This window comes from Apodemus sylvaticus, chromosome 1 (assembly GCF_947179515.1).
Source record: "Apodemus sylvaticus chromosome 1, mApoSyl1.1, whole genome shotgun sequence".
In the NCBI taxonomy this organism is placed as follows: domain Eukaryota; kingdom Metazoa; phylum Chordata; class Mammalia; order Rodentia; family Muridae; genus Apodemus; species Apodemus sylvaticus.
Genome location: NC_067472.1, coordinates 15,924,788 through 15,947,998, shown reverse-complemented (window position 1 = coordinate 15,947,998; position 23,211 = coordinate 15,924,788). Strand labels below are relative to the sequence as shown.

The window sequence follows — 23,211 nt, the reverse complement described above, 5'->3', positions numbered from 1 at the left end:
TTTTGTTGTTGTTGTTGTTGTTTTGTTTTGTTTTTTCGAGACAGGGTTTCTCTGTATAGCCCTGGCTATCCTGGAACTCTCTGTAGACCAGGCTGACCTCGAACACAGAAATCTGCCTGCCTCTGCCTCCCAAGTGCTGGAATTAAAGGCATGAGCCACCACTGCCTGGAAGCATTGTTATTTTTAAACTGTTCTTTAATTCTTAGCCTAGTCTGTTCCCAGGTGGGTGGCGGCAGAAATAGCAATGAGCAAATTGTTCCTGATGCCTCAGTCTCCCCCAGATGAGGTTACATTAGGTACACGTTAGGCTGGGACTCTGATCTCACTCAGCCTGCCTGAGTGACACCAGACTGTGAACCGTGCAGTTCCCAAACCCAGAGGCCAACAGTGTCCCTGAGATGAAGCAACCTGATGCTCTTCCCGGATGCAGATGGAAAAGTTCGGACTTGGAGGGATCAGAGGCCAGAGAGACGGCTCAGCCGTGAAGAGGATCCAAGTTCGATACCCAGCCTCCGCCTAGCAGCGGAGTTACTGTTTGTAACTCCAGTTCCAGGAGATCCACACCTTCTTCTGGCCTCCTCTAGCACCAGACACCCACGTGGTACACAGACATATATAGGCAAAACACCTATACACATAAAAAATAAATAATTTTTAAGAGCTTGGGTTTGACAAGCCAACAGATGTATATTTAAATCCCAGCTGTACAGCTTTGGAAGGAAGAAAATCTGTTCCCTTTTCTGAACCCGTTTCCTCAGTTGCAAACTGGAGCTAATGGCTTATTTGGGAGAAAAATATCCCCAAGAGGGTAGTAACAGCCGTAGTAGCATTGAGAACTCAATGGAATGGATGTACAAGGGTTGAGCATAGTTCCTAGCGTACAGTGAGCCCTTACAGAAAGGTAAACAGGTCTGTGAGATGGCTCAGTGGGTGGAGGGGCTTGCCACCAAGCCTGACAATGAGTTCAATGCTGGAGACCCACACGAGGAGAGGAGAGACCCAACTCCTCACAATCAATCCGCAAGCAGTCCTCTGACTTTCAGTTCTGTGCTGTGACACATGTCACACACACAAATAAAGTGGTACAGGTTGTATTTTCTTAAAGGATTTTATTTATTTTATGTATGTGAGTACATTGTAGCTGTCTTCAGACACACCAGAAAAGGGCATTGGATCCCATCACAGATGGTTGTGAGCCACCATGTGGTTGCTGGGAATTGAACTCAGGACCTTTAGAAGAGCAGTCGGTGCTCTTAACTGCTGAGCCATCTCTCCAGCCCCACAATTTGTATGTTAAAGACAGCAATCATGGTTCTTGTAGCTGCCATCTTCTCCAAAACTAGCTCCAAATTCAAAACTCTGAAGACTGTGGTCAGTTCTCTGGAGATCACGTTGCCACACTCTTACTGAGCCCATAGTGCTGGGACCAAGCACTAAGATCTCCATAATGGACTTTCTTCATTCGTGAAAACGTAGGAGCACTAACTAAACCCCAAGGCTGCCGGCAGAATTGTGGCGTAGGTAAGGAGTTACAGGGGAAGACTGCCTGGGAGATAAGGAGAGAGCTTGAAGAGCACACAGGAGCAGAGGGCCGCCTGAGCAGAGGCCCATTAAAGGCAAACACATGGGAAACACATGGGATGCATCTGAATTACTAGAACGTTCCACAGAAGTGGAAGGGGGTCAGACCAGTAAGATGGCTCCGTAGGTAAAGATGAAGTCTTGCTACTGACCCTAGAACCCATGGCAGAAGGAGAGAAGCAACTCTGTAACTTGGCCTATATATGTCTATGTACACACACACATACACACACACACACACACACACACACACAGAGAGAGAGAGAGAGAGGCATGCACTCGAATAGATGACAGAGCTAGATAGATAAATGATAGACACAGACAGACAGATGATGCTTTATTATTATTAAAGCAGAATAGTCTAGAAGGATGTTACAATCCCATACCTGCTGAGGGATTTGACTTTTATCCTGGGATCAGAGTGAGCAGTGCAGATCTCTAAGTCTGCAGGGGGTTCACGTTTTCTTGGTTGGTTGGAAGTTTTGATTCCAGCTGCTTTGAGTACAATGATTACAGCGTGAGCCCTGCTCTGGCGACAGAGAGTAGTGTGTCCCCGCCCAGCAGAGAAACAGCTCTGAAGGAGGCCCAGCCTCGGGAACAGTCGGTTTCCTTTCCTCTTTTCAAAAACAGCTTTGCAGTTTTTATTTACTTCACTTTATGTGTATGTGGATTTTGCCTGTCTGAATGTCTGAGAACCACCTTCATGCCTTGTGCCGGAAGAGGCCAGAAGAGGGCGTCAGATCCAAGGAGCCGGTGTTAGAGGCAGGTGGGAGCTTCCCCTGTAACTCTGGGAATTAAACCAGGGCCCTCTGGTCTTGGAGCTAGTGCTTTTTTTTTTTTTTTTTTTTTTTAAGATTTATAATTATATGTAAGTACACTGTAGCTGTCTTCAGACACTGCAGAAGATGGAGTCAGATCTTGTTAACAGATGGTTGTGACCCACCACGTGGTTGCTGGGATTTGAACTCAGGACCGTTGGAAGAGCAGTCAGTGTTCTTAACCACTGAGCCATCTCTCCAGACCGGAGGCAGTGTTCTTAACTGTTGACTTATCACTCCAGCTTTGGAATGTGCTTTTAATTCACCCAGTTTTCACAGTGGTTCTGGGAGATTCTCAAAAAAGACTTTCTGCTTTAATATAGCAGCTAAGGTAAGGTCTGTCCAGGTCACTATTTCCACAATTCAAAACTAGTGTTGGTTTCAGATTAAAAACCTGAATTTCACCTCTGATTCCAGGAAAGGCTCTGACCGTTCAGGCTTCTTTTCTCTCACTAGGTGGGACACTCCCATCTGACACCCCCCCACACACACACACACATGGTGGTGGCCCTGTCGTGGGTCACTTTCCCATTAGATTTTGCTTGGCATTATTAGTTACCCATGTGTCACAGAGTGTCATGAGATTGAAGTCAACAGATTCGGCTTCAGATTCTGGTCTGGTCACTTAGCCTTGCGGAGCTCTGACTTCCTCCTCTGAAATGGAATGCCCACTTCTGAGTCACAGAGACACGGACAGGCAGGTGTCCCTTTTCCAATGTACCTGTTTATTGTTCACAACCCACAGCAAATGAATCTTAATAACCTGACACTCTGGTGCTAAGTGATGCCTGTGATATCCTCCCCACTGTGTGGGACCCAGGGATGAAACTCTCCTCCTCAGGCTTTGCAGCAGATGCCTGTGGAGCCATCTTGCTGGCCCAAGCAGTTGCCTCTTTTGCAGCTTGAGATGCAACGGCCATAGAAGCAAAGATGTTCCTTCCTTCATAATTTCGGGAATAGACAATTTATTCATTTTCCAGGTCTTAGCAACATCCGCAAACAATGTCATCCTATCTTTACTGAGACATGAACTTTTAACCTTTTGCTCAGGAAGAATTCTGTGGCTTTTCTTCAATCTAGAGAAATTCCCAGCACCGCTCACTTTGCGTGCTGGGACCCTTGGTGTGTAATGAGGGCCACTGGAGACAGACACTGTGATACCCCAACAGTAGACCTGATAACCGAGACAGCTAAATAACCAATGAGTGGGCAATCCATACCGTGTGGATAGCCCGGACAAAGACATGAGTTGAGTTCTAGGTAGGACTGAGAAGGATGGCACAAGGCTTTCTCATGCTTCTCAAAACTAGGTGAGACTGGAGAGTGTTTAAAACACGTTTGATTCCAATACGTCCACAGAGGCTCACAGCCATCCATAACTCTAGTTTCAAGGGATCTGACAAACTTTGGCCTCCACAGGCACCCCATTGCATGTGGTACCCAGATATATGTGGGGGCACAACACCCATCCATATCAAATAATCAAATAATTTAAAAATAAATAAGCCGGGCGGTGGTGGCACACACCTGTAATCCCAGCACTCTGGGAGGCAGAGACAGGCGGATTTCTGAGTTCGAGTCCAGCCTGGTCTACAGAGTGAGTTCCAGGACAGCCAGGGCTATACAGAGAAACTGTGTCTTGAAAAAGCCAAATCCATATATATATATATATATATATATATATATATATATATATATATATATATATATATATAAAACGTGGAAATTGTCTGTTTCTGAGAAATGTTTCCGCTTGGTACTTTTTGACCGTAATAACCGGTAAACTATGAGACCGTGGCTAAAGAGAACGAGGGTAACTCATTGCTTACCCTAGATCACAAGATCCCGGGAACACGGAGAGTCCAGACTGTGATGCCTGTTGGTGGGATTGGACCTTCACAAACCCCACATTCTGTCAGCTGGGTCCACTCTGTGGTTTGTGGGCCACGTGCAGCAGAGGAGAGCTATGCATGCAGCCCCGTTCAAAATCCCAAATGTACTTTAATATTATGAATGTGTGTGCTGTGTGTCTCTCAAACATATGCTGCATGGATGACAATGCCATAATGGAACATCTAAAGGTTGAACAGACCTGCTGGAGCCAGGCCCCAAGATGGAAGTTGTCCTGCCACTCAGCCCTCTGCGACGGCAGTTCAAACACAGTTGTGGGGAAAGTATTCTCCAAATATGGCTTGAAGATTGTACCCTGAGATCTCTAACCGAAGCCCTGAGCCCCTGATGGCGGCAGCCACACTCCAGGCAGGTAAGATGCTACACAGCTTTTATTCCGGCACTCAGAAGGCAGAGGCAAATGGACCTCTGAATGTAGGCCAGCCTAGACTACAGAGAGTTCAAGGCCAACTGGGGCTACTTTGTAAGACCCTGTCCAAAAAAATAGGTAAGGGGAAGGGAGGCTGGGGGGCTGGGAGAGAGAGGAAATGAGCAAAGACCGCAGTGTTCTCTCTTCCTGCCAAGCAAAGGTGGCCTTCCGTCGTTCTAGGAAGGCTGAGTTTAGAGAGATGCTGGAGAGAGACTAAAGAGACCATAGCATCAGAAGTTCTTGGCTGTGACTCCTTGTTAAGAGTCCAAGTCTCCTTGTCCCAAGCATACTCTGCCTAATTCTAAGGACCCTCCCACAGGAACTGGGAACTCCATTGAGCCTTTGGAGACATGTCAGAGCAACAAGATTCAGTGGCTCAGTCCCGGGAAGGGTCCCTGCTGGCTTCCTGTCTACCAAGGTACCTCTCTCTCTGCTGTCTTTGTACCCAGGGCAGGGCCTGAGCCTGGTCCACTCAGCTGGCTGGACCCTCCCTGGTCCAGTTTTCTCCTGGGGCTCCTTTCTGTCCTGTGGCCTCTGCTGAGCCCCTGTTGTAAGCATTTTATACCTGATATGTTTTCTTTCTGGCACTCCACCTGTGGGTAGATTCTATGGTGAGCCCCACTTTACATATAAGAAGACTGAGCCTCATTGGGTAAAATAACTCTCACAAGGCCATAGGATCCAAGTAAAGAAGTGAGCACTTTGGAGTTCCTGTGTCTGTTACCACAGTTAGAAATAAAAGAAAGAGACGGTGGTGGTGGCACATGCCTGAGAGGCAGAAGCAGGCAGATTTCTGATTTCAAGGCCAGCCTGGTCTACAGAGTGAGTTCCAGGACAGCCAGGGCTACACAGAGAAACCCTGTCTTGAAAAAAACCAAAAACCAAAAACCAAAAGAAGAAGAAGAAGAAGAAGAAGAAGAAGAAGAAGAAGAAGAAGAAGAAGAAGAAGAAGAAGAAGAAGAAGAACAAGAACAAGAAGAAGAAGAACAAGAACAAGAACAAGAACAAGAAGAACAAGAAGAAGAACAAGAAGAACAAGAACAAGAAGAACAAGAACAAGAAGAACAAGAACAAGAACAAGAACAAGAAAAGAAAAAGAAAGAAAGGGAGGCCTCTCAGGCTCTAGACTTCAACACAGCAGAGGAGCCATTAGTCCACAGTAGCCAAAAACCCTGCCCTTCGATGCTAAGTAAGCCATTGCCTGGCTAGCTAGCTCTATCATCTGTGGCCAATCGCTATGCCCCATGGGCCTCAGTTTCCCGTCAGTAAAACGAAGTGGGACTGTTGCCTAGATCACAGACATGAGCCACGTGCCTGGCACTGGTTGGGCGTTTGGTAAACTGAGAGTCTCGATGTCTATCCTGGCTGCCTTCCCTGATCGCCTACCATAGGACCCTGAGTTGGCTGGCCCTTCCCCTCAGGCTAACAGCAGCCCATTACAGTAACTGGAAGCAGCTGGAGAGCATGGGGGTGGGGTGGGAACCAGGGAGGAGAGGGGACAGCTTGAGTGACTGCAGGCCAACCCTGAAGGCCTCCTGGGGGATATTGGCCGTGGCCACAGGTGTACCAATTACTCTCCCCTACAAGCGAGCCTTACTCCCCTGTCTCAGCCCTGACCTTGGTTCTGCAGGAGGCAGGGGCAGCACAAGGCCTGGTCGTTTGTCTTCAGGGTTTCACGGCCTCTCGGAGGCTTCAAGCGCTTTGCAGGAGTTCTCTCTTCCTCTCTAGCCACTTCCCAGTTAAGGAGCCTCTTCTTGGCAGCTCGGGTTTCATTCCTGGGGGCTTTGTTCCAAGTGGAAGTTTCTGGTTGGGATAATACCTAGGTGTTCGTGGTCAGTACAGGAAGAGTCAGAGGCTGCTCTGGGAACAGTTCTGCTAGCCCAGGTGCTCTGAGGAAAGCCAGGGGGGGTGGGCTCATCATCCAGGAGGCGCCTTCTCCTTTGGGACCCAAGAAGGCCCCTGAAGGGCAAGCCCAGAACCCACCCACCCACCTCTGCCTCGCTGGAGGGTCCCAGCATCATTTCCTGAGTGCCCAGGAGAGCCCTGAAGGGCTCAGTCTTGCCTCCTCCTCCTGTTCCCCCCCCCCCCCCCCCGTACCTCAAGAACACTGGAAGAATCTCTATTCTGCCAAGGCAGACGTTAGCAACTATTTTACAATTAGCAACTATTTATTTCCCTTCTAGGTTTGCCTTCTATGGGAGGAGGGGTTTCTATTGCTGGAAAAAACCCACATATCTCTAGTTTAATGTTTAGAATTTTTATTTATTTATTTATTTATTTATTTATTTATTTAATGCGTGCACAGGTGCACCACGGCACATGTAGGAGTTCGAGGGCAACTTGTAGGAGTTGGTTCTCCCACCATGCGGGGCCCGGAATTAAACACAGGGCTTGGTGACACGTGTCTATACCTGCTGAGCCGACTCACTGGTCCTCTCTCTTTTCAATCCTGGTTTATTGGCACAGGTTGGTCTCAGAGTCACTATCCGGCCAAGGATAACCATGAAGTTTTCATTTTATCCTCCTCTGCCTCCGGGGTGGTGGGATCGATAGCTGTGTGCACCGTGCCCAGCTGCATGCTGGGAACTGAGGCCAGAGCCGCACGGCCCCTAGGCAGCACTCCTACTGACTGACCTACCACCTAGCAAAGTCCCTCCCTTTCCAGACAAGAAAACTAAGGTACAGAAAAGATGAACGTTGTCAACTATGATAGTACGCACGTGTAACCTCGGGCAACTGAGGCCATCTTGGCCTACATAGGGAGTCGCTGGCCTCCAAAGACCCCCGACTCCACAAACCAAACTAAAAAATGGAAAAAGGGAGGAAGGAGGAAAAGATGCACGTCCCTGAGACTCTCACAGCTCCTGTCTTCTCTGGGACCCCTTTGGTGACTCAAACAGGGTACCTGGTACTGGAGCCTGAGCTACCCAGGCCATGTTGTGTGACAACCACAGGTTTACTAGTTGGGGAGCCCAGTAGAGACCTTGCCTCACCGACCCCAACCCCTCCATCAGTGAGGGCTCAGCTGAACTTGAGCTGAGCTGGGGTGGGCTACCTCCCTCCACTGGGTTCTGCTGAGAGCCCTCCTCCCCAGCCGTCCCTCCTTCCTCATCCAGCCCCTCCCCTTCCTGTCTCACCCTCCTGGGCCCATCACCACTGCCTGTCTGCGCATGTGCCAGGTGGCAGCAGGCATCAAGGTCTCTCTAGCCTGCTCAACATGGCGTCCTGACACTGCGTTTCTGGTGCCTGCCCGTATAATGCTCTTCCATTAGCTCAAGGCACTCGGCTGAGGAAAAGGAGAGCACTTGCCTTTAGGGACACAAGAAGTCCTGGGGGTCAAATGTCTGCCCTTGATCTTTCTCCTTTCTACTTTTTCCGACTCCAGGCAGCTCGGACTTAACCTCCCCACCTTGCCAGTGCTTTTTGGAGAGTCAGAGGGAGAAGTTTTAAGATTAGCTCAGAGGAGCCGGGCAGTGGTGGCCCATGCCTTTAATCCCAGCACTTGGGAGGCAGAGGCAGGTGGATTTCTGAGTTCGAGGCCAGCCTGGTCTACAGAGTGAGTTCCAGGACAGCCAGGGCTATACAGAGAAACCCTGTCTCGAAAAACCAAAAAATAAAAATAAAAAACAGATTGGCTCAGAGGAGCAGGTTGTAAGGGCCTATGCCCCAGTCCCTAAGAACAAGCAGGACTTCTCTCCTACAGACAATTACCACATCTGTCTGCTGAGGGTCCGGGCCTTAGGCAGCCATATCTGCTTGAGCAAATGCAAGGTTGAGAGAAAGGCAGGCATCATGGGCACCTTGATCTTTGCCAGCTCCTGGGTGACCTCAGGCCCTCGGGCTACTGAACTGTTTCCCCAAGAAAGCAGTCTCCTTGGAGGCTCAGCGCAGTTTCTTCTTGTACCATTGAGTGGAATCGGTTCTCAAGCCTGAACTCAGGTGTCCCACCTCCTCTCCTAGAATCCCTCCCCACAGAAGCCACTGTTCCAGGGAGTGACATTGTAAAGCACCCCCGGACACTTCCCCTACTCCCGCAAACACTGATCCTGACAACTCTAATCAGATCCAGGATCTTCCCAGCCCCTGGTCTCTCTGACCAGCTGTTCTCAGCCTTTGGTTTGCAAGTCCTTTGGAGGCCAAATGACTCTTTCACAGGGGTCATATAACAAATATCCTGCCTATCAGATATTTACATTACAGTTTGTAACAGTAGCAAAATTAAAGTTACAGGAGCAACAAAATAGTTTTCTGGTTGTCCTTTCCACAGCACAAGGAATTGTATTAAAGGGTCATGGCATTAGGACGGTTGAGACTGTCTCAGGCTCCCCAGTCTACGTTAACTTTAGAAATTTTAGATACCACAAACTTAGGCCCTTTTAATCTCCAATCATTGTGGCTCATTCTGTCTCCTGACTCTTAAACGCTCAACTAACAAACCACACCTCACTTCTGGGTAAGCTTGAAGCCACTCTCCCTCCCTGGGCTGCTCCATCACATCCCTTCCCAGAAACCTCCGCGGGCAGCCCAGGGTCTGAGCTTCCAGCTTTCCCCTGGGAGGATCGGGACCAGTTTCAGGGAAGTGGCTGGACCTGAGCCCAAGCCCAGCCTCCACTGACCCGCCCGCTCTATGCTCTATCAGGACAGCCATCGGCAGGTCCGCCACAGTGGATTACCCACCATGAATGTTTCATGGGCTCGCTCTTAGGCACCGTGGAGAAGGCAGTGACTCCAGGGAAGGCTGTAGAAGAAACCAAAGGAGGCGGGGCAGGAGGCAGTGGAAGGTCGCAGTATAGCTCAGGTATTTGTCAGGATGGGATGCAGGATTTCCATGTGAAGAAAGATACCGTGGGAGTTGATGGTGTTTGTCAAGCTGAAATGGCTGAAGCTGGAGCCTTTGTCCAGCAGACACAGGGTCGAGGGGTCCATTCCGGAACCGGAAAGGGAGAAAAAGGGAGATAGATAGATAGATTGATAGACGATAGATAGATGATAGATAGATAGATAGATAGATAGATAGATAGATGATAGATAGATAGATAATAGATGATAGATATATAGATAGATAGATAGATGATAGATAGATAGATAGATGATAGATAGATGATAGATAGATAGATGATAGATAGATAGATGATAGATAGATGATAGATAGATAGATGATAGATAGATATAGATAGATAGATGATAGATAGATAGATAATAGATGATAGATAGATGATAGATTGATAGACAATAGATAGATGGATAGATAATAGATGATAGATAGATGATAGATAGATAGATAGATGATAGATGATAGATAGATGATAGATAGATGATAGATTGATAGATAGACGATAGATAGATACATAGATAGATGATAGATTGATAGATAGACGATAGATAGATACATAGATAGATAATAGATTGATAGATAGACGATAGATACATAGATAGATGATAGATTGATAGATAGACGATAGATAGATACATAGATAGATAATAGATGATAGATAGACGATAGATGATAGATAGATAGATGATAGACATGGTGTATACCTTTAAACCCAGCAACCAGGAAGCAGAGGCAGGTAGATCTCTGTGGGTTTGAGGCCAGTGGTATACATAAAGAGGGGACCGTGGACATTTAGGGGACTGCTGTGTCTTGAGTTCAGGTCCCAGACACCTCCCTGAAGTCTTCCATTTGTACGTTTGGGCAGCAGGACAGATGTCATTTAATGGTGACCCTGGTCACTCTTCCCCTTGAAAGTCACTGACCTGTTCTCCACACAGTTGCCCTGGGTCTCAGGGCCAAGGTGTCCAGGCTGCTGGTGGGGGTTAAGGATCCTCCCAGGCCCCCTTGCAGGCTTCAGGCTCAGGCATTTCCCAGAGGGAGGGGCGGGTTCCTTCAGGCTTCTCCTGCATCCCTCAAGGCAGCAGGCCTGGCTCTTGTTCTGAGCACTTCCGGTCAGGTCCTACACTTCAGCCATCTGAGCTTTAACCCCGGGAGTCAGGCCACGGATTCCTAGATGTCAGTGCAAAGGACCATGATCAGCTGGGCATAATGTCTGGACAGTCCTTTCTCTCTCTTTCCATGGACAGCCAAGCAAGGAAGGACAAACAAGTGTTTCCTGAATCAGCCCAGGGCTCCTCTTGTTTTTTGCTGAAGGATAATGTCCAGGCCTTGCTCAGGATCTGCCGGCCAGTGGGGGGGAGCTCACAAGCCATCAGATCTGGGCCCGCCCAGACGGACAGTCACTTCTTAGGGTGCAGAGACCCAGATGGGAAGGAAAACAGCCGAAAGGACCTTCTTGGCACAGCCTTCCAGAATGACATGGGACTTGGGGATCCCCCTGGAGTTCCCGCCAGCTCCCCATCTGTCTCCCCACCACTTACTCCTCCTCTCTTCTCTGCTCTCTGTCTTTTAATTCCCCACTCACCATCTTTGCTGAAGGCCCTTGGTTGCTATGGAAACCCAATGCAACCAAGGAAGCTTGGAGTTTGGAGGGGTTCTGAGGTTTCCAGCCCAGTAGATCCTGCTTTGATCTCCATTTCTCTGAGCTTAGGGGACATTATTTATTGTGCCTTCAGAAAATGGCAGTACATTAACAGTAGAGGTGTGACCCGGGTACCGTGCTTCACCCCTATAATCCCAATATTCAGTAAACTGAGATGGGAAGATTGTCAACAGCTCAAGGCTAGCCTGGGCTACATTGTGAATTCTAAGTCAGCCCAATCTTGTCTCAGATAAGTAAATAAGTAGGTAGGTAGGTAGGTAGGCAGCACAGCTTAGGTGAGTTAGGTGGTCAGCATACACTGTCAGCAATGTCGTGTCTGACATTGCCTTAGGCAATGAGCAAGTTACACCAAGGTTCTTGCTCTTTGGGAAGGTACAGCTAGACAGATCAGAATTTAATAAACAGAAACCAAGAAAATACCAGAGAGTGGGAAGAACACCATAGAAAATATGACAGACCTTGGTGGTGCCAGGCCTGTTGCTGGCTAACTGTCATCAACTTGACAGAAACAAGCCACCTGGGAAGAGGCCCTGTCTAAATAAATAAATGAATGAATAAATAAATAAATAAATAAATAAATAAGGTGGAGGCCAGATATTGGTGGCAGAGAGGCAGACAGAGACGCTCTCTGAGTTCAAGGCTGGTAGCTTGATAGTGAATGACATGGTGAGACACTGTGTCTCAAAAAGTAAAAGGGAAAGGAAAGAAAAGGAGAGGAGAGGAGAGGAGAGGAGAGGAGAGGAGAGGAGAGGAGAGGAGAGGAGAGGAGAGGAGAGGAGAGGTGGCTTGGAGCAGGGTGATGGCAACTGACAAGCTATTGGATGGAATGGACAAGAGAAAGTTCTGGAAGAGAAGCCAGCAGGCCCAACTGAGTGAAGCTCAACTGTGTGTTGGAAGAATCCAGGAGGCTCCAGATGAAGCCCTTCTTGGGTTTGGTCACTTCCTGGCTCTGGACTTGGCAGGTAGATGTGGAGGCAGCTAATGGACAATAAAACTCTTGACCACAGTTGGATTCCATGTTCCTGCTTCAGTATGTGGACAGTCTCCTGGGGCTCCTACCTTCCCCCAGGCCTCACTTCCTCCATCTTTGTCCGTGATCCCGTTCCCCTCCACCCCGAGGCTTAGGAGTCCATCTCTTTACTCTTTTAGCTCCTGCACGCCCTAGTCTGTCTCCTGGCTCCGAGCCTCGCTGTGTGTTCCACACTCCTATTACAGCACAAGAATGAGACCTCACCCTGGAATTCCACATCCAAGAAGCTCCCCTCTCACTGCTTCCTCTGGAAAACCGAGTCAGCACCAACCTCCCATGTCCAGATTCAGACTCCCGAGCCTCTCTGGAAACCCGGTTCCCACCTAGAACTGCCTCAGCAAACCACCTCAGCACAGCCAATGATGAGCACTTTCAGCTGCTCAAGCCTTCAAGGCATTGAAGCCACCTAGCCAGCCATCTTCCCTTCCTACCCAAACCATAGCCAAGCCCACCTGCAGCTCCTGCCATGGCTACCTGCCCCTCCCAAAACAAAAAAACAACAAAAATCCCCACCAAATTCCAATGGCTTCTCACCTCTCCCAATCCACTATTATCAATCACTTAGCTTCTCCCTGTCACCTTGTAACTGTCTCCCTTGCCCCCCCACTGTCTCTACTTAACACACAGCAGCCAGGCAATCTTCACATCCCTGCCTTCACATCATGCTGCTGTGCTGTTGTAACCTCACAATGGGGTGCCACCTCACCTCACCAAGGCTAAGGCAAAGTGGCCCTGTATGATCTGACCTCCACCGGGTGCCTTGACATCCTTGGCATGGCTGGTCATCAGCTCTGGTATTCAGGCGCTCCCTCCCCCCAACCCCTGTCAGCACACTCCTCAGCCCCAGGTTTCCTCTAACCTTTGTTCCAGCCACGCTGATCTCTCTAGTCCCCTCTAGTTTTTGAGCTAGCTGTTCCTCTACCTGGGTGTCCCCCCACCCCCCATCTAAAAGCCTCGCCCCAACAGGTGTCTGTTCAAACACGAAGTTCTCAGCAAGGCCTTCTTTGATCCGCGATGTTTACGCCAACCGGGACCCTTCACACTCATTCCTGTCTCTGAGGCTGTGTCTGATATGCTCTGTCCTGTTGGCTGTGCCCCCGCCTGCCTCCCTCTAGAAGCTGAACAGAAAACAATAGGGATTTTGGGTTGGTTTATTTTTTTTAACTTCCTGCTCTATCTCATCTGCCCAGAGCAGAGTCAGGTGTATAATAGACCCTCAGTAAATATTTATTGAATGAATGAACCGTATTAGGTGAGACCTACAGTCCTCAAGAGGCAGCCTAGACCTGGAAATGTTCTAGCGTTGACACTGTGTGACTGCTGAGCCACAGGCTGTCCTTCTGAGAGCAAGCCCTGAGGTCCTTTGCATGCATGCCCAAGCAGTGTCACAGAGATCAGGATGGGTGGACAGGGCCCATAGCTGTGGGAGAAGAGAACACTTGTTCATTCATTCCTTCATTCCAGCCAAGACCTGGGGCTGGTTCTTTGGTGTCTTTGAAATGAAACGCAAGTTTCTGATATAGACTTGGCATGGCTCTGGGAATCCCAGGGGAGAGGGTGAGCGAGGGTCTAGCCCACCCTGCTGAGGAGAGGCCTCACTGAGCAGTCACCGCCAGGCTTCTCCCTGTGAGGGCATCATGAGAGCACGCTAAAGGCACAATGTCTGGGAGGCATTCGGAGGAGGCTCAGGAGTTCAAGGCTATACAATGAAGCTGATGCCAGCCCATGAGACACCATCTTAAAGAAAGTGGACAAATGAGAAAGAAGAATCCAAGCAGGACGTGGTGAGGATGGGAGGGAGAGGCACTAACCTTGCTCCAGCCGACCCAGGGAGACTGGTCTGCCTTTTGCCTGAGTCTGAGCCCAGGCCTCCTCCTCTGGGCCTTGCTTCAGCCCCCTGCTTGTTTTCCCCAAAATAAATGGCTAAGCATATTGGGCCGGCAATAACCCCTTGAAATCAGTTGTTATCACAGTTAACAACCAGTTTGGCTTCAGTTCAGGCTGTTAACTATCAAACCACTAAGTACGGTAATGATTGATTCTTGGCCAGTTGCAGCTTGAGTGGGCTGTAAAACCCCATTAGTGAGGGCTCTGTGGAAGCAGCAACTCAAAGATAAACAAATTGCTGGGTGCTCCGGTCCAACTTCATCCTTACAGATCCCTGTTCAGCCCCCATGGGTCCCTGGCCTGGGGGCCTACTCGAATCTGCTCCTTCGCAAAGCCTCGGGCAGCCTCAGCAGATGCCCACCCTCCTGTCCACCTCTCTGGCCTCTCCCCTGTAGGGCATCGCTTCCCTCTTGTTGAAGGCAGGCCTGACCCTCTCTACTGCTCTCCTCCCTAGATGTGACCATACCCCAGTTCCACCAAGTACCTCTGAAGACTCTGATGCTGCCAGCGCAGAGGCCGAGGCTTAGCTTTGGCCTAGCTGCTGACCACCCTTGGCCCAGCCAGGCCTCACTTTGTAGCCTGGATCACAGGGGAAGAGCCTGACATTCCATCGCTGGTCCCCCCCCCCCCCAGACTCCCTCCCACCCTGTGGCTTTCTCCAAGAATTGCTCTCAAACAACTGACATGTGGGTAATTACTGGGCTGGGGGCTGGACAGGCGGCCGTGCAGATGAAAGCGTTTCCTGGACAGGCCCTCCATTTGCATGCCATCAGAAGCTGCTCAGAAGGTGTGACTTTTCCCACAGTGAGACCCCAGCTCCTCGCACAATAAAGCCAGGCTGCTCACCCAGAATTAATTAAAGGGGGAGGGGAACAGAGGATGAGGCACTGTGTGCTGGGGGAGCTGGAGGACCTAGCCGAAGCCCCTTCCCCAGATCCCCAGTGTCCACGCACCTGAAGATCCACACGCGACCCAGAGGCCTTGCGATGAGCAGGCAGGGCCTGAAAATCCCCAGCCTCTCAGTTTAAGCTTTCCAGACTTGGTAATAATCATGATCACCCTGGAAAGGCTGAGCCTGAGACTTCGGCTAGAACAACTCTGGAGTGCCCCGTGGTTAGGAAGCCTTTGGCTGTCCCAACTCATGCCAAGTGAGGTGCCAAAAAGAGGCCTACCAGGAAGAAGTTTCCAGATTGTACTAGTAGCTGGGCTTTAGGAACAGCCAGTGTGGAAGGCCTGCACCGTGGAGAGCAGGCCAGCTCTGGGCACAGGAATCCTGCTTCTGACCCTTCTTTAGTATGGCATGGTCCTCATCCCAGAAGCCTCTTTTCCACTCTTGTCCATATAGGCCTAGCTCTTTGCCCTGAAGGCCCAGGTTCCCCAGTTGGCCTCTTCAAGGACAGCAGTGCCTTCAGTTTTTCAGGAGTACCTGAGCCTGGACAGCCATGACCTGAATCTCCCAAAGTTGACTCAGCTCATGTCAACCAGCCTAGGCAGTGCCCACCATGCCCCACCCCTCCAACACTGGGCAACTGTTCTTCGGCTTTTGAAGTCAGATTCTAGAGACTATATAGAATCAGTCCTGTGGTCTCTGTCCTTTTACTCATATAGATTAGAGGGACAGAGCCAAGAAATCCCAGCCTGCCACCCACAGAGGGCTCCAGTGTGTTCATTTTGTCACTGGGCTGGACTTGGGAAGTTAGCAGAACAAGGTGGTCCCTATCTGAAAAATCCAAGGCCAGCTCAGAACCTTTCTGTCCCCCTACCCATCTTCCCCACAAAACCCTTTCAGTAAAAGGAGAGAGCTGGCAAACAGATCCTTAGATGGAGGGCGGCTTTGGACCTGCATTTGGGAGAGCACCGTGGGAAGGGGCTATTCCTGGCAGGACTCAAATCTCCAAAACACATTTCTAATATGCAAGTTAAATAAACGTTTCAGTCATTTAATAGTAACTAGAACACAACCACCTTCACTGACACCCACCCCTGAGGGACTGACCTAGGACTAATCTTTTTATTTTTTTTTTCTCCCTACCCCTGCTTGGGGTACAGAGTGGCCCTGGTCGGCCTGGCCAGGTGCTCCTGTCAGTCCTGGGATTTCAGGAGACCCGTCTGCCAGACCAGAGAGCCCCACAGGTACCCAGTCTTAGGTCACCAGTGGACTTTCCTGAGAGCTAAGAAGACAGACACCACAGCCAGTGGAATACAAAAATAGAGCCTCTCTTTTGTTTAAAAAAACAAAAACAAAAAAACCCAACAGCAAACAATATGCACATCTAGAAGGCTTCTCCCCAGCTCCTCCCCTTCTTCGCAGGGCGGCCGCCGGCCGAGCGAGATCCGCAGCCGGGCGGACGGGGAGGAGCTGGGCGAGCGCCTATCGGGGCTCCGGGGCCCAAGTCCTCTGGCTGCCGCGCAGGCTGCGCGTGAAGGGCGGGTAGTTGAGGAACTCGAAGCGCAGGCTCTGCTCGGTGGTGTGATGGCCCCGCGGCAGGCGCTTCATGAAGTGCACCTCGCGCTGGTGCTGGCGCGTCTTGGAGCCCTTGCGGGGCCGGCCCTTGCGGGTAAAGGCCATGTACCAGCCTTCGTACTTGGCGTTCTGCAGCGCCGTGTAGTTGTTCTCCAGCACGATCTCCGTGAACACGCAGTCCTTGCCTTTGCCGTTGCTCTGCAGGTAGTTGGGGGGTGGGGGGTGGGTAGGGATGAGGGGACAGACGAGGTATTCCGGAGCCTCCCTCCTTGTGAGACAGAGGGCCAGCGGCCCCAGACAGCAGGTGGGCACCCCAGCAGATGGTGAGGGGAGCCTGAGCCCAGCCCCACCCCCTACCCGGGCACCCGCTCTCTAATCCCTCACAACCCACAGCCCACCCGGCAACTTCCTGTCCTCCTGGGCAGCAGTGACACATGGTTCTCTACCGAGGGGTGGGCCCGAGGCAGAGGGGCCCAAAGCCTGCCTGTTCTGGCCTACTGCCCACCAGTCTGGCCTGGACTGCGGGAGTTTCTCCACCTGCCCCCCAACAGCCCCCCACCCAGCATCTCTGGACTCAGGATCAGCCCCCAGGACAGACACCCTATGCGGGGGAGGGGAAGCCTTGAAGGGACTCTGAGGCCCAAGCCCTGAAGCCTAGGAAGTGTGGAGCTTGAGACTGGAGAGGAGCCGTGACTAATGGGCCATTTGAGAGCTAGGCCGAGGGGCTGGGCCTGCGGCTTACTGAACATTCCAAATGCTGGTACCATGTAATTGGACATAATAGCAAAGCAATTTGGCGATTTGTTAAAAAGATATATGGAATTTGCCATCACCACCCCCAACCCCTTCTCTGGCCTTCATCTTCATAGGTTTTACTCTCTCTGGTTCTTTCTTTCTCTTACTCCTCCGTCGAATCACCAGGCAAGCCCTGAGGTAACCAAGGTACCACGCCTCTCCACCCACCTTACAGGGATTAGAGTGTACAAGAGAGGCTCAGTCGGTCCCCACCACCTCTGGAGGCCCACGGGCCTTCTGGGGCCTCACCTTGGCAATTAGCTTCCCCTTCTTGTTCATGCAGATGTAGAGCCCTGTCTCTGCTCCGCGGACTCGGACTCTGCTCCCAAAAGTATCGGTCTCCACAATGAGCTTTGCTGTCAGGGAAGTTATGGGATGGACGGTCAGTACTTCTGTGACCTCGATGCTCAATAGCTTTACCCGGTCCAAGGATGTCTTGTCCCTGGAACAACTGCTCTAAGGGGAAGGGACATAAAACGCAAGCTCCAGCCCAGCCCATGTGTGGATGTGTTGGGCAGCCCTCAGAAAGATGGACCCGAGACTCCACCTCTGGGCTTACATAGGGTCTGAGACAAATAACACTTTACGAGAGAAGTTTCATAGAAATGTTTGGATGCATCACATTCCTGATCCTTTAAACCCCCTTTCACGCCAGAAGCTTTTTTCTTTAAGGTCCAAATGCCAAGTACGATTTACGCTATGTAGATTCTGTAGGTATTAGAGAGATCTCTGAATGAATGGCCTTCCAACTTAGAATCTCATGAGCTCATAGCCCACAGACCATTAACATCTGGGAACAGTGGTGGCTTCCTATCATGAAGCTAAAGGTAAAAGCATCCTGTTCTGCTCTTTCGTAGTCAGTTCTCATCACCAGCCTGCGCTGTCCTCCGCCTCTTGGGCCTCCCTGTTCTGCAAAGTGACAGAGTGGGGCTGGAGAGACAGTTCAGCACACTGCTCCTGCAGAGGACTGGAGTTCAGTTCTCAGGACCCACATAGACTGGCTCACAACTTCTCTGGACATCTTGTGTGTGCACACATGCAAACCTCCCCCAATATATAATTTAAAATAAGAGAATCAAAGAGGAGGAAGAGGGTGTTTCTGCCCTACACACTGCCTTTAGCGGGCCGCCTTTTCTGGAACCAGACTCTCATCCTGCCCTTCTTCTTCAGAGTCCAGCTCCAACACACAGACTCAACAACTCATTGTCTTTTCTTTCTTCACCTCCATTACAGCAGGGTTTCTTAGGCACTGGCCAAAGCTTTCAGAGGTGATGTAAGCTTGGGCTGAGTTCTGTGCCCTCCTCTACTTCCTGTTCACATGGAGCTGCCGCCAGCTTGCCCCAGACCTGTCCTGACCACCTCTTTACATAACAGCCCTCTTAGAGGCTGCTACCAAGGAGAGGCAGAAAGAACTGAATTCGATGACAGGGCAGACGAGACTGAATCTCCTGCCTGCCCCAGTACAAAGCCCAGACGTTTTCCTCCTTAAGAAAGCAATTCTGTCTTGACATGTATGTCTCTCTATAACCAATGCCGAGGGCCAGGGTGCACAGGGACATCAGTGAAGTCCCCACACTGCCTCGCCTCTCACTGCCTAGTTCACCTAGACACAAAAGTGGAACCCAGAAGCTGAAGTCCTCAGTCTGTCCCCAAGTCAGCTGGGAAGTACAACTGTTTACCTCTCCTCCTATCACCTCTCCAGGCAAACTGTTCATTCCTCTTATGCCTGCTTTGTAGAGCAAGAAGCAATCGCTTCATGACCAGGAGAGGATGCTGGCTAGAGGTGGGTACAGGACCCTGCTCTGAGGATTCCAGCCGAGTGTCATACTGCAGAGTGGGTACCTCTGCCCATTCTTGAGTCCTAACATAGCAATTGGGACCTTGCATCTGCTCTCTTCAGTCTATATACCTTAATGCCTCTCTTATGGGCTTTTTGGAGCCCCAGACTCAAACTTCTGCCCTTCAGGCAGAGACCAGGGAATCCTGGAAGCCTCCTCTGGGTCTGAATGAAATAAGTGGGCATTTAACCTCGCCAATGCCTGAAGACCAATTTCACCACTGCCAGCCTGGTTTCTCCTTCCCACCCCAAAACCCAAGGATGCCGGGCCATTTGCTCCAGTAGAGTAAACGCTGGAGAGCCCGGCATTCTTTCCTTTTCCTTGTTGGGAAGCTGAGAAGGGCAGCAAGCAGCCAATTTGGAGGGACAAAGGGCCCGAGGACCAGCTCTGCCAGCCCAGCGGGGGAGCTCGGCCACCAGGCAGGCTGCCCCCACCCCCACCCCCACCCAAAGAGCCCCTCTCGTCTCCTTGGATCGATCAGGGGAGCCTGGCCGGGCAGTTTACAGAGACTTTCCCAACCAGGCTTTCCGAAAGCTTAACATTTTCGAACCTATTCTTCCACCCCAGTGACAGATTTATCCCAGGAAAATTATGTCTCCTCCTCTAGCTTTGAAGGGAAGTCAGCAATATCGATGCTGGGGGAAAAAATGCAGCGAGACATACTCGATCCCCCAAACTGGCTGGAGAAGAGGAGAAAGTATTCAGGAAATGTTAAAAAAGGTGAAAGTAAGAAGAGTTTTAATCGCTCTGCCAGACGCGGGGGTCTCTCCAGAGATTCCGCCTTTTTTTTTTTTTTTTTAACATTTACAGACTTGCAACCCCTTTCAAACTCTACATCTGAAAAAAAAAAAAGGCCTGGTTCTTTTTCTGTTTTATATCATTCTTCATTTTTCTTGTTCACTCTTCCACTGCCTCACCCTTTTATTACATTTTAATAGGGCCTTCCTTTCTCCTCTCATGCTTGTTTAAGTTGGTCATTATTTAAAGGTTTTTAAACTCACAATATTCCGCTCTCTAAAAACACCACCAGCCGCCCAGACAGTTTGCCTTCCTTGTGGTACATCCAGGAGTCTGGAAATTGGCCCCATTTCAAGACAAGAATATTGAATGTTTTAGAAATCAATCAGTCCTCAGCCCCTGTCCCATAGCTCCCGGTCCTCAGAAAACCCTCGGGGGAGCCGCCAGCCGACTCAGCCCCCTGGGGAGCCACCGTGGAGCACCGAGTCTAACTTCCAGGCCAGGCCTCCCCGTGCAATTGGCCCTTCTGATCAGTTAGCAGTTGTCTCCCTTTCAAGCTGGGCAAACTGGGGGACTTCTCTACTTTCTTTTTCCCACTCTCCTTTTGTGGGCCCTGGCGACATATCCTCTTTCAAGAACTTCCCTTAAATCTGGGCCTCTCCCCTGAACCGTCTGCCTCCACCTGCAGCTGGGAAGAGGTGTGTGAAGAGGGGGAGGTTGTGAGGGAAACTCTTGGATTCATTCGTTTGGGGAGCGGGGAAGAGAGGGCACCTGTTGGCCGCGATCTCCCCAGGGGTCCCTTCCCTGCTCTCCTCTCCAGCTGACCCCAGTGCACCTTTCCCCCTCAACTCCTTCCCTTCTCAGGTGGGAGCCCGCGGGCCTTTCTGGCCAATGCAGCTGGGCCGGCCGGCGGCGAGGTCCAAGCTGCCTCTGCTCTCCAGGGTGCGGGGAATGCGCCTTACCGAAGGGGTCTCCGTCTTCTGCCATGGCGTTGATACGCTTGTTGGCCAGGACCTGCACGTGCTTCCCGCTGGTGCGGCTGTAGAGCTGGTAGGTCCGGATGAGGCGGCGGCTGAGCTGATCCGTCACCAGACTCTGCTCCCTCACATGCTGTGTAAAATTAGGTGAGGACTGAACAGTTACCTTTAGGAAATTGAAAAATACACAGCACGCCATTATAATGCTACTCCGCCCAGGGGCCCTGAGTTGGTCCCCACTGCCCTTGTTACCCCCCACCTCCCGCCGCGCCAGGCAGCCAGCGGGGACTGGGGGCATCCCCACAACATGCCGGCTCAGGCCACCAACCCCCTCGGGGAAGTCGCGCAGACCCAGCCCAGGATGGATGGATGAACCCGGGATGAAGGAGAGTCTGGACCCACCTGTTGGGAAACACCCTGGGGCTCCCGGCCAGCTCGGAGCAGGGAAGCGGGCTCCCTGCCCAGCGCAGGCCCCCCGCCCGGGCCTTCCTAGAGGAGCAGGGTGCTTTTAAGTAGCGAGGCAACGCTACCCGACCCGTGACATTTATAAAGACAAATTTACGGAGCAAATGTTGAGAATGCAAAGGGCCTAGGATAACACGATCGTTGGCCCAAACCGGCCACACGTCTCCCCAGAGAGCAGCGGAGAGGCTATTTGCTACAACTACACCCCAACTACCCTTGACAAGGAACACCCGCTGACTCCGGCTCCCGCCTTCCTAGGAGGCCAGGTGTGGCTACAGGTAGCCTTCCCATCCACCCGAACTGGCTAGCGCGCCTTTGAGAGTAGCCGGGCTCAAGACCATTATTGGGTTCTAGTCTCTCCACTCACTCGCTGTGTGACTTTAGGCAGGACACTGTCTCTCTGTTCCTTAGATCTCTCCTCGGGGTAGTTTGGGGCTGGATTTGTAAAGTTCTTTCCAGCCCTGCTGCGCTGGCCGAAGGGTCGGTCCTCGTGTCCCTGCCCGAGAGTGTCAGCTGGGTCCCCCGCGCCCGGCCCCCGCTTCTGCGCAGCGCTCCTTACCTGGGCTTGGAGGCAGAGAACCAGCAAGTGCAACAGCCTGTGGGAGACAAAAGCGGGCAGGAGAGGGGCGCGGGGTGAGCGGAGAGGGCTCGGCGGGCGCTGGCCGACAGGGACGCGGGGGTGACCGCGGTACTCACAGGCAGCTCAGCGCGGAGCGGGGGCTGCCCATGGCGCGCGGCCCCGGGAGCACCGAGAGCCCGGGTGGGGTCACGCTGTCCCTCTGGAAACCGAGGGAGGACAAGCCGAAGATGCGGAGGCCGAGGAAGGTCGGGGTGCGGGAGCCCAGCGGCTGTCCCGACGCGGCTTGGCGGGTCCCGTGGAATGTCGTGCTCGCCGCGCGCGCCGATCGCCTCTGCGCCGCTGCCCGAGCCGGTGGCCGCTGGCTGCTCAGGAGCCGGAGCAGGCGGGAGGGTAACGGGCCTGTGGGGTGGGTGGGGAGGTGGGAAGGGAGGGGGAGGGCAGGGGCGGGGGGCGCCGCACCGGCCGCGAGGGGGGAGCGCGGGGCGGGCGGCCGGAGCCCGCACCCCCGGCTGGGCTCTGGGGCCGGGTCGCCGCCCGGAGCGGGGGCGGGGCGGCCCGGGGCGGGGCGGCGGGCAGAGCTGGGATTGGGGGGTCTGGCCCAGGGGAGGGGTCTAGGGACCCACGGGAGGGGCGGGGGCGACTGGTGTGGGCGCCTCCCACTACCCATGCCTGTCTCTTCCAGCGTTCCGGGGGCAGGATCGCCCAGGGATTGGGGGGCGCCCGGGACAGCATGTTTAGTGGGGTCTCGTACGCTTGAGACCTGCAGGTCTGTTTTTCCTAGGGTCGGGGTCTGCTTATCTCTGGCCTCCTCGAAGGTCTCTGTGTCGCCTAAACTGTGTTTCGGTTGCACTCGCCCCTCTTCGAAGCGGCAGCTAACACAGTGATCAGTGCCCCGGTGCTGAGCGTCCCTTGGGCGCTGCTGGAACCCGGAGCCTTCACCTTTCAGAGAACCCAACCCCGCTGGTTTCCTGTCTCACAGTCTCCAAAGAGGCTCTGGGAGGGAGAAATGCCCCTTGCCACCCCATCATCACCTTCAGCCTCGCTCCTGTCGTCCCCATCCAACTCCACTCTGAAGCTTTGAGAGGAACCTTGAGGGGTCTCTGTGGTAGGAGCTCAGGGGGCTCTGAAGGACCCACAGTCACTGCTTCTAAGCAATTAGCAGGGGCAAAACTAACTGCATTCCACAACGTGCAACGTTCAGGACGTGGACCCAAGCCACTT

General features: G+C 51.9%; 1 protein-coding gene across 6 annotated transcripts; it reads right to left on the bottom strand.

Annotated features, from left to right (window-relative positions):
• Nucleotides 1–16,426: 16,426 nt before the first annotated feature.
• Nucleotides 16,427–22,138, bottom strand: Fgf8 (fibroblast growth factor 8). Of its 6 annotated transcripts, none has more exons than XM_052172287.1 (6): nucleotides 22,107–22,138; nucleotides 21,778–22,006; nucleotides 21,348–21,434; nucleotides 20,931–21,111; nucleotides 17,642–17,748; nucleotides 16,427–16,795 (listed from the first exon to the last, which is right to left on the bottom strand). In XM_052172287.1, the coding sequence occupies exons 1-6, from the start codon at nucleotides 22,136–22,138 to the stop codon at nucleotides 16,505–16,507; spliced, it is 927 nt and encodes a 308-aa protein (XP_052028247.1). In that variant the 3' UTR covers nucleotides 16,427–16,504. The 6 variants fall into 6 exon arrangements, with proteins under 6 accessions (XP_052028247.1, XP_052028248.1, XP_052028252.1 ...); XM_052172288.1 differs by having other exon boundaries at nucleotides 20,931–21,078; XM_052172292.1 differs by having other exon boundaries at nucleotides 21,970–22,006.
• Nucleotides 22,139–23,211: the final 1,073 nt, after the last annotated feature.

Bases quoted from the DNA above. Each gene is read 5' to 3' on its own strand.
- Fgf8 (XM_052172287.1), bottom strand. From the start codon at position 22,138: ATGGGCAGCCCCCGCTCCGCGCTGAGCTGCCT. The intron at 22,007-22,106 runs GTGAGTACCGCG...TGTCTCCCACAG, and splicing joins CGCTCCGCGCTGAGCTGCCT to GCTGTTGCACTTGCTGGTTC. The intron at 17,749-20,930 runs GTAAGGCGCATT...CTTCCCTGACAG, and splicing joins AGAAGACGGAGACCCCTTCG to CAAAGCTCATTGTGGAGACC.